Source organism: Metopolophium dirhodum, chromosome 1 (genome assembly GCF_019925205.1).
Source record: "Metopolophium dirhodum isolate CAU chromosome 1, ASM1992520v1, whole genome shotgun sequence".
Classification (NCBI taxonomy): Eukaryota; Metazoa; Arthropoda; class Insecta; order Hemiptera; family Aphididae; genus Metopolophium; species Metopolophium dirhodum.
Window position 1 is genome coordinate 89,283,735 of NC_083560.1, and position 15,372 is coordinate 89,299,106.

The 15,372-nt window shown below is 28.0% G+C and overlaps 3 protein-coding genes across 8 annotated transcripts; 2 read left to right on the forward strand and 1 right to left on the reverse strand.

The window, feature by feature from the left end:
• Positions 1-1,770: 1,770 nt before the first annotated feature.
• LOC132935473 (nitrilase and fragile histidine triad fusion protein NitFhit) lies at positions 1,771-6,271 on the forward strand. 4 transcript variants are annotated; one of them, XM_061002037.1, is made up of 8 exons: positions 1,771-2,067; positions 2,140-2,302; positions 2,377-2,532; positions 3,882-4,082; positions 4,539-4,751; positions 4,807-5,098; positions 5,182-5,357; positions 5,986-6,271. In XM_061002037.1, the coding sequence occupies exons 2-8, from the start codon at positions 2,147-2,149 to the stop codon at positions 6,139-6,141; spliced, it is 1,350 nt and encodes a 449-aa protein (XP_060858020.1). In that variant the 5' UTR covers positions 1,771-2,067; positions 2,140-2,146; the 3' UTR covers positions 6,142-6,271. The 4 variants fall into 4 exon arrangements, with proteins under 4 accessions (XP_060858020.1, XP_060858018.1, XP_060858019.1 ...); XM_061002035.1 differs by having other exon boundaries at positions 1,771-1,962; positions 2,058-2,302; positions 5,986-6,270; XM_061002036.1 differs by having other exon boundaries at positions 1,775-1,929; positions 2,058-2,302; positions 5,986-6,270.
• Positions 6,272-6,301: 30 nt separating this feature from the next.
• LOC132935477 (uncharacterized) lies at positions 6,302-9,448 on the reverse strand. Of its 2 annotated transcripts, none has more exons than XM_061002046.1 (5): positions 9,307-9,448; positions 8,554-8,714; positions 8,287-8,368; positions 8,000-8,184; positions 6,302-6,931 (listed from the first exon to the last, which is right to left on the reverse strand). In XM_061002046.1, the coding sequence occupies exons 2-5, from the start codon at positions 8,686-8,688 to the stop codon at positions 6,842-6,844; spliced, it is 492 nt and encodes a 163-aa protein (XP_060858029.1). In that variant the 5' UTR covers positions 8,689-8,714; positions 9,307-9,448; the 3' UTR covers positions 6,302-6,841. The 2 variants fall into 2 exon arrangements, with proteins under 2 accessions (XP_060858029.1, XP_060858028.1); XM_061002045.1 differs by lacking the exon at positions 6,302-6,931 and adding an exon at positions 7,008-7,937.
• A 92-nt stretch (positions 9,449-9,540) lies between these two features.
• On the forward strand, positions 9,541-14,852 carry LOC132935476 (lys-63-specific deubiquitinase BRCC36-like). Of its 2 annotated transcripts, XM_061002044.1 has the most exons (7): positions 9,541-9,679; positions 10,297-10,695; positions 10,781-10,997; positions 12,011-12,099; positions 13,149-13,265; positions 14,198-14,303; positions 14,439-14,852. In XM_061002044.1, exons 2-7 carry the CDS (start codon positions 10,576-10,578, stop codon positions 14,732-14,734), a joined length of 945 nt encoding a protein of 314 aa, XP_060858027.1. In that variant the 5' UTR covers positions 9,541-9,679; positions 10,297-10,575; the 3' UTR covers positions 14,735-14,852. The 2 variants fall into 2 exon arrangements, with proteins under 2 accessions (XP_060858027.1, XP_060858026.1); XM_061002043.1 differs by lacking the exon at positions 9,541-9,679 and having other exon boundaries at positions 9,760-10,695.
• The last annotated feature ends 520 nt before the right edge of the window (positions 14,853-15,372 follow it).

Below are 15,372 nucleotides of genomic sequence, written 5' to 3' on the forward strand. Positions count from 1 at the left end.
TTTTATGGGTAAGTAAATAACATATTTAAAACTAAATTGGACATAGTGTTAATAAATACTGTAAAATATAATTTGTTCTTACCTTAAATGGTCTTTTGGAAATTTAAAAAATGATATCCGTATTTCATCATTGTTGTTTGACCAAAGGCTGGTACAATACGCCAACGAGCATCTACTACCCGCGGCATTTTTAACAATTAAAGACATTATTTTGGTAAATAATGTACCTATACAATACCAAAACAAATAACAGCAAATAACAACAAATAACAGCAAATACAAAAAACGTTTGGACTTAGGAGCGCAAAAAAATCGAAACGTAACCGTGATGGAGTACGAAAATCGACAGACGTGCTAGCCATGTGTTGTTGTTGTTGTTATGAGTGGAATTGCAGATTAACAGTGTAGCCACAAACCACAGAAAACTTAAAAAAAGAGAATTTCTCGGTACGTGGCAGCACGTTTAAAATCTAGAAATGTCGGACGGTATTTCGATAATGTTGTTTAAAATATCTCTACAAAATTTAACAACTAACATTAAACAAATAATTGATATACAGCAGTTAAAATATTTTTAAAAACTTTTGAATATTTCAGCATTTAATAGGTATACATGTATTCGCGTACACTAGTTGTTTTCATAGTTCATCATAGTTGAGGCGAGACAGTCAATTGACTTATTTGTATTCATATGGCAGTTGAATGGTAGTAAAATTACTCCATAATCAAATTGTAACCAGTAAGACATAAAACAAACCTATTAAAAAGACAGAAATAAGAATATATTAATATATATAAAAAAATATACATTTGGGTACCGTACCAATATTAATGATATACTAGTATTACAATACTAATGACTGGTGCTCATAAATTGATTAATAATTAAAATATTGTACAAAACAAACGTGAGAACATAGACAATATTTGTATCTTTCAGTTTGTTTATAAGTCAATACACAATATACAAGCTAATTAGGTCTGCCAAACATACATCTTGATATGTTATGCAATAGTAAGATAGGTTTCTGTTAGTAACAAATGTGCGGACGATATATTTTTATAAATGATTGCAAAAAACCAGCACTCGAAGTTCTAATATGCATCATATTCAATTTAAGAAACATATAAACAATAATATACAAAATAAGTGAATTGCTGTGGTAAAATAATACCATGAAATTATGTTCAATCAAAGAATAATAATATAATAAAATAAATAGTTAAAATACCTACCATTAACAATAATATTATTCTTGAATAGAAATTCTGTGGTATTCTGTGAAATTAACTCAACAAATTCCACTATATTGTGAAGACTGCAGAGTCATTTGTTTTTTATTTTTTCATCAACTGTAAGTATAAGAAACAGATACCTTACACCTATTACCTAACTATAGTTCAGTGATCTTTACTATGTAAAATGGTAAATCACCATTCGTAAAAAACAAAAAAAAACATTTACATTATATAATTTTTATCAGCCGTGATAATAACAAACACAGTTATGATAGGGATATTTAAAAATGCTGATTATCATTTTTTATTTTTACCGATATTATTTTCTTGCGAGCACATTCAGTCTATTCAGTCCATTCAGTCCATTCAGTCCATCCAATTAGACCTTCCCCTTAGGATTCCCTTCTGTTTGTTCTGTGATATTTATAATCACAAATTGATAACGATAACATCACAATATGGAAACTAAATGAAATCAGATGAAAATGTTAAATTCTTATCATTGGCCCTTGCACTGTCCACTATGCAGTTGCCACTTGCCAGTTTTCAGTTTGCACTTCACATTATTACTTGCGTATTTTCGAAAATTGTGTTCAGCAAATTAAATATTAGGGAAGACTAGATATATTAGAGTCTAAATTAGACACATTACTGGACTATAACCCGACAATATTGTGAAACGATTAGTAGGTAAATACAATCATCGACAATTAAATGACAAGGGTATGATTACTATATTTATTACCTAATTTGTAATGATACGAACGATTATTAAGAATAATGATGATATCGAGTACTTAATTCAATTAATCCCACAGCTACTCGAACGTACGTACCAATGACGTTTCACTAATCGTTATTGTTGTTAATTGCGAAAAAAATCATTTTACATTGTCTCAGTTGTCAGATGTTAATCAAACGTTTGTATTCAATTTTTAAAAATACATTTTCTGACATGGACAATCTTATTGCTGTTTGTCAAATTACATCGACTGCCAATAAAGAAAAAAACTTTCAAGCGTGCAAGGCACTAATTACTAATGCTCATAAATGTGGAGCCAAAGTAAGTATGGATAGTATGACATCATGTTTTACAATTATCTGAATAGGTAATTGCTATTAATTTGTAATTCCCAGATGATTTTCTTGCCAGAGTCATTTGATTACATTGAAGAAGATAAAGCTAAATCATTAGAGATGGCCGAAACTTTAGATGGATCTCTTATCAATAATTATAAATCATTAGCTAAGTCGTTGGATATTTGGCTGTCTTTAGGTGGATTTCATGAAAAGGTGGTACCGAATTTATTTTAAAAAAACTATAATAGTTTTTGATTAATGAACAAAACAAGTAGACATTTATTTTTAATGCAATTAATAATATGTTTAATTGTAGACAATACTGACAAGTGACAACAATGTTCATTAATAAAATTGTTATATTTAGTTGGTTTATTCGTAGGTATTTGTGTATTTTAATAAAAAAATACTTATAAGTGGATGCTATTTTTGTAAAATTTTAAAATACTAAGCTTATATAAGCATATATTAATACAATACAAATAAATGTATTTGTAGGATTTGTAAATTAGACATAGTGAATCAACATTATAATATAAGAGTTTAAACACGTATATAATGTTAAATATACCTCATAACATAGCTCACCATATTCACAGTTGAACTATATTTCAAAAAGTAATAAAACCATATTTCAGCATTAACTATTTATTTTTTACTGTGTTACTTTATCATAATATTAGGAAAACAAGTCTGACACAATTTTTTCGAATTTTATAATTTTTTATTTATTATTTTAGATAAAAAGTTTAAAAACTGAATCCAAAGCTCCTATACATTTCATTAATGGAAGCTTAAAAAAGTTTAAGGTTCAAAGGCACGATTATTTTTATATTCAGTTAAAGTTCAAATGTTGACATTTCAAAAATGTTCAAATAAATTTTCAGTTAGAAATTCATAAAAGTTTTTCTTTTCATAGCTAGAATTAGAAATTCTAATAAAAGATTTCCCACAAATTTTTCTACCAAAAACAGAAAACAAAAAAATTACTGGAAAGTAACAATAGTTTTTTATGAGCGCTTGAACTTATAATTTTTACAATATTTGATATTCAGTCGTAAATTATAGAATTCCCATTAATAGATTTTTGATATCTTGTTGTATTTCCAAAATAAATAACCGTACTATTAAAATGTTCACCAAATATTTACATTAGCATTTTAGTAGCAATTTATATACAAAAAAATATTAATTTTTACTATTACTTTTATAATCTGTAAGATGTAACCACTGGTAACCATTTATAAGCAAAAATTACTGTCCCGCCCAGCATTTTCCATGCCGAAGATTTGTTTTTTTTTTATATATAGTATAAATTGTAATAGTAATATAATATGTACCTAACCAAAATATAATAGAAACCCTATAAATAAACAAAAATAATATTTTATACACTATAAATAAAATAATATATGGAAGGCTTACAATTATATGTAGGCATTAATTCCTTCCTGGAAATTTTTCCCACTTAAAGCCCTGCAGAGATCCAATATCTCTCAACTGCTTTACTTATTAGTTTCTATTTTCATACTTAATTTATAATATATTCAATTATTTTCAAGTTTTCAGAAACTAAATTAAGGAACACACATTTGGTTATCAACAATAAAGGAGAAATAGCTGAAACGTATCATAAAATACATTTATATGATATACAGATGCCTTCAAAAAACATCCAAGTCTTCGAATCAAAGTTAGTTGAATCTGGTAGTGAAATCTCACCACCAGTTAAAACTCCAATTGGGAATATTGGTTTAGCAATTGTATCCTTTTATTTATCTAATAGTAACTTATTATTCCCATTAATATATGAAATAAAATCATAATTTATAACATTTATTTCAGCTGAACAATTTTTAAAGTGTACAATAACAACGTTGATTACAATAAAAAAAATGGCGATATACACAATTATTTTATAAAAAATATTCATTAGTTAAATTAGTATTTGTGTAACATATAAATTGTCAGACAACACCTTTGTTGCATCTGTAGAAAAATGTTCCGCTAAAATATATCTTTTTTTAATTTGTTAACAACTATAATATATTGTTTCAATAAAATAATAAGTGTTTTGCAATAGAATACCATATTAAAACTGCTTTGGTCTACTTAATATTAAAATTAAAAATCAGGTTTTTTAAATGATTTAAAATAGTTGTATAAATAGTTGTTATTTATTTATGCGTGTAAAAATATTTCTTTATACAAAAGTTCAGTGTTATGATGTGAGATTTTCTCAGATGGCTATTGCATTAGCCGAGAATGGAGCAGACATTTTAACGTATCCATCAGCATTTTTCTTCGGGACTGGTGCTTATCATTGGGAAATATTATTGCGAGCCAGAGCCATTGAAACTCAATGTTATGTAATTGCTGCTGCACAAACCGGCAATCATAGCGCAACTAGAAAATCATGGGGTCACTCACTGGTTTGTTTGATTACTATTTAACTTGTAAAATGGTTTTATATTAAACATTGTGTAGGTAGTTGATCCACTAGGAACAGTAATAGCACAATGTTCTGAAGAACCGGGTTTTGTTTTGGCACCAATTGACTTATCATTAATTAAAAGTATTCGTCAGTCAATGCCTCTGGAATGCCATAGACGATACGATATTTACCCAAAAATGATTTCAAGTACCTTATGTAGGTCTAAGCCTATTGATGATTTTAATGAATTCAAATTTGGTTCATCTATAGTTAAAGGTTTACAAGTATTTTACAAAACACAATTGTGCTTAGCATTTACCAATATTAAATGTGTCTTACCAGGACGTATCCTTTTGAAATGTATTAAAACTATAATAATTTTAATTTGTTTTTTCCATGTAATATTTTCATTAAGTATCAATAACTAGATGTTTTAGTTGCTCCTCTTAGAGCTGTGGAAAAATTGACCGACTTATCTAATTACGAAGTTGAGGATTTATTCCTTGCAGTTCAAAAGGTTCAAAAAATCATTGAACAAGTACACAACACTAATTCATCATCTATTGTTATTCAAGACGGTCAACATGCTGGACAAACCATTAAAGTATGTACTATTAATTTTATTTTAATAACCTACTGTGGTTAAATTCTTATGTATGTCAACAATTCTTGGTTTCTAGTGTCAGATATAAAGTTGAAAGTTCTATAAGAAATTGAGGATTTTAATTTTTATTATCAGATCTGCAGGAATAAATATTATGAACAAAAACTGTTTTTCTAAAATATACGTATTTGGTAGTTCATCCTACATGGTACTCTTTTATTTTTATATCAAAATTAGTTACTCTAATTATTTATTTGACTAATGATTTCTTTTAAAATTACCTTTATGCTTAAAGTTTACATTTAATGATTAATTATTATAAAACAAAAGCCCATAAATAAAAATATTTAAAAGTTAGATAAGATTTGAAACAAAATACAATTTATTTTGCTCCTCAAGGTATTTACCGTTAAATATTTATTACATAATAATTATATTAGTTAAAAAGGTTAGTTTTTTATCAAAATCAAAAAAGAAAAGTAGTATAAAAATATTTTTTTGTACTAAACTGTTATTTTGATAGGTAGGTACGAAGTATTAATTTAATTTAAATGTTATTCATAATGACATGGTCATCAAACATCAAACATTTCAATATTTTATTCATGTTTATTATTAATATTATTAGCACGTTCATGTTCATATTATTCCAAGAAAGTCTGGAGATTTTTTGGTGAATGATGATATATACAGAAAATTACAAAATGAAAAATACTGCACTGATCCAAGGAGAAGCGATGATGAGATGGCACAAGAAGCTAAATTATTAAGATCATTATTTTGAGTAACTTAGTTTTAAAAATTATTGCCATTAGTTGTTTAAATTAAATTGTTGCCTTTTACCAATAATTATAATACAAATATAAACTATATCACTATAAATTATAAATCATGTTTTTTTTCTCACTTTATTCTTTAACTATTAGGTAATGTATATATTATATAATCAAGTCTCATGTGGTGAATACAACAAAAATGGACATAACAAATTTCCTTAAAATAAAAAAAGTTCTGTTTTCCTCTAAAAACTAAAATTATTACCAATTCTTAGAAATATGAAAACATTGAACACAGTTTTCTCCATAAAACAAAAATTTTGGTTATTATATTTTATTAAATTAAATTTTTTTTGTTAGGTGATACAATAATATTATACTTATGATTGACTATAAAACACTTTAAAAAAATACTATAATTTAATACTTGGTATGTATCAACATATAACATTAATTTAAAATATTATAGCACACTGATTTTTCAGAAGAAAATTGAATTCAATGTTTTCATTTGTACATAGGTAATTAGGAAACTCTATTCTTTTGAGGAAAAAATCTGGCTTTATTGTATGAAGGAAATATGACTGGCCCACAAAATATTAAGTGTTAGGAAGTTAATTTTAAATGGTAACTGTGAAGAATTAATACAAAATAGTGTATACACAAATAAATAATATGTTTTTGATAGAACTAGGATGTAATATATATTTAATATAAATTGGTTTTCTTCATGATTTGAAGAAATTCTTCTTGACTGACTTCACCATCACCATCTTTATCTGCTTCGTCTATCATTTCCTACAATAGTCATTTCACAATCAAAAATATATCAAATGAGTTTTATATAGTTGTATGTAATTATATAAATCCTGGGTTTAATTTTTAGTGGGTCAACACTAATTTATTTAGATTTTTTTTAAATTCTATTTAATACATTTCATTAAAACAAAAGTAATCCATAAAATATCAATTACGTATATCTACCTACCTACTTAAGTAATGAAAACATTTTTATTTTCACTGATACTGAACAGTAGTTTCTAATAAACTAGTAATAAAACAAAGTCTGATTGTACCCAATTTTCAAATGTTAAGTTAACTATTTTAAGATAATATCTTTGCTATGGCACAATATTTACTAACTAAATTTTTCTTATTTATTTATTCTTTACAGTATTTTTTTTTTTAGTTATTTATAAAAAGTACTTTTTATTTTAGAACCAACAGTATAGACCAGAAGTTCCCAAACTGTGGGTCGCGAACCAGATGTGGTTGTGATTATATTGTTGATGGGTCACATTAAGTTTTGAAATATTTTTATATTTTTTCATAATTATAATTATATACTATAAATTATATGAATATAAAAATGAAAAGATATATATGATGTATATAAATAAGACTATAAATTCAAACAAATATGATAAAATATTTTCTGAGTAATTCTATATTAATTTTCAAATTTAGTTTTATCATTGATAATTATTCGCGACAAATAGAAGTGTACTAGTGATGTATCACCACAACGCTTTCAAACTAATGATCACAAAGATAGCGTTTAACAATGAAAAAAAAGGTGACTAGTATGTTGTGGATTGCGAAAATTTTAACAAAATAGGTCGTACTGTGAAAATTTGGGGAATCTCTGGCATAAATTGTTGCATACTTCATTTTTTTTACATCTGCTGTGGGGGGAGAGGGGGCAATTTCTCTTTGAACACCTCCTGCCTATAAAGAAAGACTGCCCATTGCTGGGTTGAAATGAGTTATTCCAGTCGGCCACTACAATCCCTTGACTATAAAACTAAAATATGTAAATTAGAAATAGTAAATAATACATTTATATTTAAAACAATTTATATTAACCTGAAGTTCTTCATCGGCAATATTCTCGCCTAATTCTTGGGCAATACGTTTTAAATTGGAGAATGTTATTTTTCCTGTACAATTATCATCAAACAGTTTAAATGCTTTAATAATTTCTTCTCTTGAATCTTTATCTGCCATTTTTATAGACATCAAAGTAACAAAATCATCATATGTTATGACGCCTACATAAAATATTGATTATTGTTATTTTAAATTTATCACAACTACTTTAAAGTTACTAGGTATGTATAACCTAAAATTTGATCATGAAAAATATAACTTACCAGTGTGCTGTTTATTTATGTTAAGCAACATACGTTTGATTTCTTCTTTTTTTGGTTCAAAGCCCAAGGCCCTCATGGCTACCTAAAATTTTAATAAAGTTAATCATTTAAGTAATAGCATTTTAAACTAAAAATAATTTCTAACCCACATTTTTACCATACTATTTCAACTCACAGATATCATACAGTGACCATAGTTGATTATAAAACAGAAACAATGGCCTTAAGCTAAATTACTTAATTTAATCTATTGATACATCTAAATACCTTTAATTCTTTGGTTTCGATTGACCCTGATCCATCTACGTTAAACAATTCAAACGCTTCTTTTATATCGGCCATCTGTTTTTCACTGAACTCAAATTTGTTGCCACCAGACTTTTTCCGATTTGTTGCTGGCATATTTATACCGACCAATAACAACCAATCTAAACAAAAATATAAATCATGTATAAGCATGTGTTTAGAGAACCATACACTTGACGTCTAAATTGTCCTGCAACTAAATTTTCAGAAAACGTATTTTCAACTGAATGTGCAGACAACAAAAATAATCAAATCCAGTGTATCAAGTAGGTGCGTGCAATACAGTGTGTACTATTAATAATAATGTTTATTCGTTACGGCAGAAAATTCAGTGGGATTTGCAAAAGAAATAATGAGAACAAGGGGACTATTGTTTGAGGAGTACAAATCCGACAAGAAAATGGTTAATGCATGAGTACAAAATTCTGTAGAGTTGGTGAGAGGCGAGAAATCAGATTTTAGTAAAAACGCGTCATGAACTACAACTCATAACGACTCATTATATCTCCGTTCCTTATGTCCATTGCAGTTGTTGCTTCTAACATCACGTCATAACAACTCCAGAAAAATAACATTTTCCGTGTCTGAAATCAGTGGAACGTACATTTTGTACTATAAAAGTGTGTGTGGGTTGTGTAAGACAGAGAAATCGAACGCATTTGTAGCGTACTATCGTCATATTTAAACGCAACGATGGCGGTCGTGCACACCAACCTAAAGACGGAGCGACGGTCGTCGAATCGATGGAGAAGGCCAACGTATGAGCACAGAATCGGCTATATTATCACGGGCAAAATTCAAGAGACGTCATGCACTGCTCGCGATTCGTTTTCCAATTATCGACGAAAACAATCAGTGGAAAACTGGAATACTATAGATCGATGACGAGTGAGTGGGACGGAGCGGCAGCGCAGCTAGTGGCGCGGTTATCAATATCACACAAATAATCGGGAGACGACTTATTTTTTTTAGTTGTGTAAACAAATTGTTTGCGTACGCGGTTAAGTGTTAACCGTATCTAGGCAACGCGACGTCGATTGAGAGGAAAACATAAACAAATACGAAAACCATGACGAAATGAGAGGACGTAAGAGAACGCCCCATGCCCCCCCCCCCCAATCACTAACAAATAACAATAATTTCGTTCGGTAATCGATTTATACATATAGTTGGTGGCGGGAGCCGGAAGGGTAGAGGATGAGCCATATTAAGGAAACTTTTTAGTTTTATTTTTTCGTTCACATTACCATATTCGCTCAGGAGTAGTCCTGAGTAGTCTAGTCTAAGAGCAATAGTAAATAGTAAAATACCATGATAATAATATAGCTAACATGTTAAAATATACAAATTTGTATTATAATAACATTGCTCGTTACAATAACGAGTATAATAACATGGTTGGTGAGATAGAGGTCTTACCACAAAACAATTGATGCAAAAGTACATAATATATAATATATTATATTATGATTTTACCATAGATATATACAAGTTGTTGTATATATCTATGGATTTTACCTCTGCTAGAACGAGAGGCAATAATAAAAATAGTCTTTCTCTCTTCCCCATTACGACACGCTTTCCTCCATATCGTTATTATGGCCATATCCGGCCTATCCATTCTTTAATATCTATAGATTTCATGCTTTCATTGTGCTGAATAATAATAATAATATTATGTAATGATATCGTTATCTGTGTAAGGCGGCGCATTGATAACGGTGGCGCACTGGTTTAGCGCGGCTCTTTCGCATTTTCGCTACGAACGACGATCGAAGCGAGATCAATACGCGATGACGGATGCCGTTCGCTGAATTCTGACAATCGCAGTTACACTTACACAGAATTGCATCTACCGCCGACGTGACATACCTTCATAGGGTTCCCTATAGTCGATTCGTCGACGTTTGTTAGACCTTCGCATCAGCACTTCGACCGGTGTTGGGTTTAATCGGCACGGAGTCTTTGAGCACAGGCGTAATCATGAGTAAACAGTTGGATCAGCTCACCGACGTGTTCATATCGGACGAGGTGTTATTGATGTGCCATAACTTGGCGCTGCTCACGGAAAAGGAAGAGGTTGCCGCTCTACTCATCGGCCAGGTAAGCGTGCTGATGACAGTTTTGGCCATTACCTGCCACAAACGCGTCCACTAAATCATGATCGATGTTGGTTTTTTTGTTTTAGAAAATAATACACGAGAATGGGACCACTGTATCTGTGACTGCGCTATCTATACCGCCCCGGGGAGAGATCAAAAAGGATCGCGTGGAAATCATGTCTGAAGACTTGGTAAATGCTATGGAAGATGCCAAACACTTCTCCCACGTCAAAGGCGCTAACTTGAACGTCATTGGCTGGTATCATTCACATCCTCACATTACTGTGTGGCCATCTAATGTCGGTGAGTATTAAATAATTTTAATTTATGTTTATTATTAGTATAGGTATACTTAATTGGAAAACTTTTAAAATCACTTCATCAATGCTGGTGGTTCATACTATGTTAATTAATTCAATTTAATATTAACCTTGTATTTATGTAGGTATTTAATAAGTCAGGGTACCTATCGAAAAGTTAGTTGGTAGTTGATTTTTTTTTTTACCTATATCATACTAACAACATTTTAATAACCAAAGTACAATTGAGTCGATGTTGGGTCGCAATCCATAGGTTGGGAAACACTAAGGTATTTATTTAGAGTTAAAATCCATTATTAATTTATTGTTTGAACATTTTAAGTTCACTTGTTTGGATTCAAAGGTTTTACAATGTTTATAGATTTTGCTTGTGCGCTTAGTAAATAGTAGAATAATTAAAAAATTAATTCACTAAATAACCTCCATTTTAATTCATATAGAAGAGATATTCTTGACAAATAATCAAATCACTATAAACCACAATTTATTTTCTCTCTTTAACATGTCATGTACAACGTTGCAAATTTGCATTCAGCAGAACCAATCCTGTGTTGTTAGCATTAATATAAGGATGAATACTGCTAAGAATATTATCCGTGTTTGTATGTTGGATTTTTACAATATTTCAATATTTTTAGATATATATTATGATCATCTTTATATAATTGTAATTTTTTTACATATTCATAACTTGCGCACAAATTGAATTGTTGTACAAATTTCAATACTTATAATCATTGAAAAAAATAGAACATTTTACGTGGCTATGTAAAAAGACTTAAAATTTCAATAAAAGATACATAATAAATTATGTTTTTATTAAATTGACTACTAAGTTTTATCAAATTCATTACATTTGTTATAATAAATAGTAATTTGTGTTCTAATACATTACCATTAATGTACAAAAAATGTTATTACACTTATTACAATGACATATTATTTATTTTGAAAAAATATAACCAACATATAATTTTGATTTTTATAATTTTTTAGATTTGCAAACTCAACTGAACTTACAAAACATGGATTCATGTTTTATCGGTATAATTTGTTCCTCGTATAATACAGATACTACAACAATGGTAAGAAAACAAATAACAGAAGTACTTACTAGCATGAAAGGCACTTTTTCTGCTGGATCCTGGCAAATTGAGCACAGGAAAAAATAACGACAATGTGGAAAATGAAATAATAATTTGTAAATCACAGTGCTAGAAATTCAAAAATTTGCTTAACCTAAACCAAACAACAAATTTTAACACTGTATCCGTCAATTATGATTATTATTTAATAATTTAAATTGAACTTATTTGTTCATAAGTTAGAGAAAAAAAATATAGAATTAATATATTTGTATATACATTTATTTACCCAATATTTATATATCACAATAAAAAGCATAACTGCACAAAAAAAATAAATGATAATACAATTCTACTAAGATTCTTATTGAAATCATTATTTTTAAAAATTTTAAATTATGATTCACTTTTTAAAACTAATAATAAAATTAAACGAATAGTTGCTTAAATATTTTAAAAGTGTATAAATAAGTTAAAATAATTTCCACAGTGCCTCATATTGTTTGAATTTATTTTTTAATGTTTACGACTTGAATTATTGAAATGTCTACCTTTAGCTAATTACAGATGAACAAATATTTTGGAATGAATTTCTGTGAGTGTTGAACTACAACACAATTTAATAAAATTATTTTATTTTTATCATCATACTTGTGAATGATTTTGATTCCGTTTATTTTTCTTTGAAAATGTTGGTCTAAAAAGTGTTTTTCCTCAATTTATGCTACACTTAAAAATAATTAATTATTATTTATTTGTTCAATTATATTTTGTTAAAGTATCATAATTTTTTCTTTATAAATTTAATAACTTGCGTAGAGTTATTCAACTAGAATTTTCGGAATATTTTTATGACATATTAACTCAATAAATACCCATTCAATGTATTAAAAAGCTATAACTAAGTAGTGAATAATGTTAGTGTTTTATTTTAAGCTAGCTATTATATTGATTCTTTATTTTCATAAGATCTTAAAATACCTAAATGTTGTAATTGAATCAGTTGTAACGTAGTAAGAAATATTTATAGTAATATTGTATTGTTCTAGATGAAAGAAATGAAAACAGTATGCTTTCAAGCTAAACAAATAAATGGTATGGTGCACAGAATAGATGTTAAATTTCAGGTTGCACCTACAACCTGTACCAGCCAATTGTCATTTGGAGTAATTATTTTTTTTATAATCTTATATTTAATCAAATACTTCTATGCATAATAATTATATAATTTCAAGGTCTGTTACTTCCCAGACAGCAATTTTTTGATTAATAATATTATTATAACATTGTAATAATGAATAATATTAGTATAACGTTATTGTAATACTATTATAATATTAGTATAACGTTATTGTAATACTATTATAATATTATTACAAAATGCTGTCTGGGTTGGTATAAACATAATTAATTTTTTCTTAAATTTATATATAAACGATACATATCGTTGGGAGTAGTTGGATCCCTCTTTCTTATATCTTTAAATATGTCGTATTAGACAAATTGTTATTAATTATTCCTATTGCTTTATAGCCTTATATTTATTACTTTAAATTGTTTTGGTTGTAAATCTATAAATTTGAAATTTTTACTATTACATTAAATAAATAAATATATATAATAATTAACATTTAAATTTTATAAATGTATACAAAATAATGTGGGTATTTTCTACCTTTGCATTAACTAAAAAAAAAAATTCCTAAAATCTACTTGCAAGTCATTTTAATATTAAACTTACAACCTATTTATTTAATGATTCAATGTTTTTTTTTTACATTAATAATTGTTAAGCACTTGGTATCAAATTAAAAGTAATTGATAGGTTTGTACAATAATACATTTTTTAGTTAAGCAAATTAAAATCATATAACAAAATTCTGAAACCAGAATTGTCAATAATTTAAATTGTTGTTCGAGAAGTATTTACAACAAGAAACCGATCTAGAATTTGGTTGTACATAGAGATTTAAAAAATGTAATGTACAGTTTAATATTTTATCTAATTATAATTTTTGGCATATATAAAAATTATTTTTATATAAATCTGATTAAAAACGTATCTGTAAATATAACTAATTCATTTTTATACCATTAGGTAATTGTAAAACACATAGAAACATTGTATGACGAACTCATAAAAAATTATAATGAAGCAAATGAAGGTGATATAAGTCCAATGGCTCAGCTTCATAATGATTCAGGTAAATTCCATCACGAAAAGAATTAATTAAGAAAATGATTCTTTCTAAACTATCATTATTGTGTTGTTATTAAATTGACTACTTATGTATTACATTAAATAAATGGAAATGTTTTAATAATAATTTGGTTTCTAGTATACACATTGTCTGGAATACATATGCTAGAAACAGTGGCTAAACCTATGTTGCAAATGTTAGAAACGCAACGTGAAAGTTCGACTAAAAGAATTCAAAGTCTTCAAACAAAACTAGACCAGCTATCATTGGGTATTAATGATGAGCATTATTGTGACGGTACAAACAAAACTTATGATGATCAAGAAAATAGTGATGATTCCGATGACAGCTTTAGCACATCAGTACCAACAATTAATCAACCTAAAGAAACTAAGAAAGGGAACAAGTCCAGTATGGTATCCTCTCCCGTTTAAATTCATGAACAATAAGCAGTTTCAGCAGAATTATACTTAATGAATTCAATAACTATTTTATTTTATCATTACCAGTCATTTTTTTTTAAATATATTTATTGTACCTATACATAAAGCAGGTATTGTTTGAATGTTTTTTTTTACCAATAGTCTTAATACTATACCTTTAATTGGTCAGTCTTAAGCAAAAGTGTGTATTCGTTTGAGTGTAGGCCGAGAATAAATTTTGTAGATGGTAAACATTTTGATTTTCATAATAGCATTGAGTATATATTGTATAGAGAAACAAATGTACTATAAAAATGTCCTACGCTCCCAGGAAGGTGGCTAATAGATGGCGCATGGAAAAATTTGTCGAGGAGGCGAAAACAGTGTAGTAATTCTACCTTTTAATAATTATTGTACACAATCGCAAGGGTCAAATTAATCATTATAATATTTACCTTTATTCTAGAATAGCAGGAAAATTAATTATTATTATTATTATGTCAAACAGATAAATTAATTGAGATATCTAGAAACAACATTGAACATTAATAGGACGTGGATCCCACATGTGTTCGTTCCGTACATACGTCAACTACTTAACATAGTAAATTTCAAGCACAGCAGATCACGTAGCTCAGCCCCATTAGTTT

Bases quoted from the DNA above. Each gene is read 5' to 3' on its own strand.
- LOC132935476 (XM_061002044.1), top strand. From the start codon at position 10,576: ATGAGTAAACAGTTGGATCAGCTCACCGACGTGTTCATATCGGACGAG. The intron at 10,696-10,780 runs GTAAGCGTGCTG...TTTTTGTTTTAG, and splicing joins CCGCTCTACTCATCGGCCAG to AAAATAATACACGAGAATGG. The intron at 12,100-13,148 runs GTAAGAAAACAA...GTATTGTTCTAG, and splicing joins ATACAGATACTACAACAATG to ATGAAAGAAATGAAAACAGT.
- LOC132935477 (XM_061002045.1), bottom strand. From the start codon at position 8,688: ATGCCAGCAACAAATCGGAAAAAGTCTGGTGGCAACAAATTTGAGTTC. The intron at 8,185-8,286 runs GTAAGTTATATT...TATTTTATGTAG, and splicing joins CATAAATAAACAGCACACTG to GCGTCATAACATATGATGAT. The intron at 7,938-7,999 runs GTTAATATAAAT...TACATATTTTAG, and splicing joins TTGCCGATGAAGAACTTCAG to TTTTATAGTCAAGGGATTGT.
- LOC132935473 (XM_061002037.1), top strand. From the start codon at position 2,147: ATGTTAATCAAACGTTTGTATTCAATTTTTAAAAATACATTTTCTGAC. The intron at 2,303-2,376 runs GTAAGTATGGAT...TGTAATTCCCAG, and splicing joins CTCATAAATGTGGAGCCAAA to ATGATTTTCTTGCCAGAGTC. The intron at 2,533-3,881 runs GTGGTACCGAAT...ATTATTTTCAAG, and splicing joins TAGGTGGATTTCATGAAAAG to TTTTCAGAAACTAAATTAAG.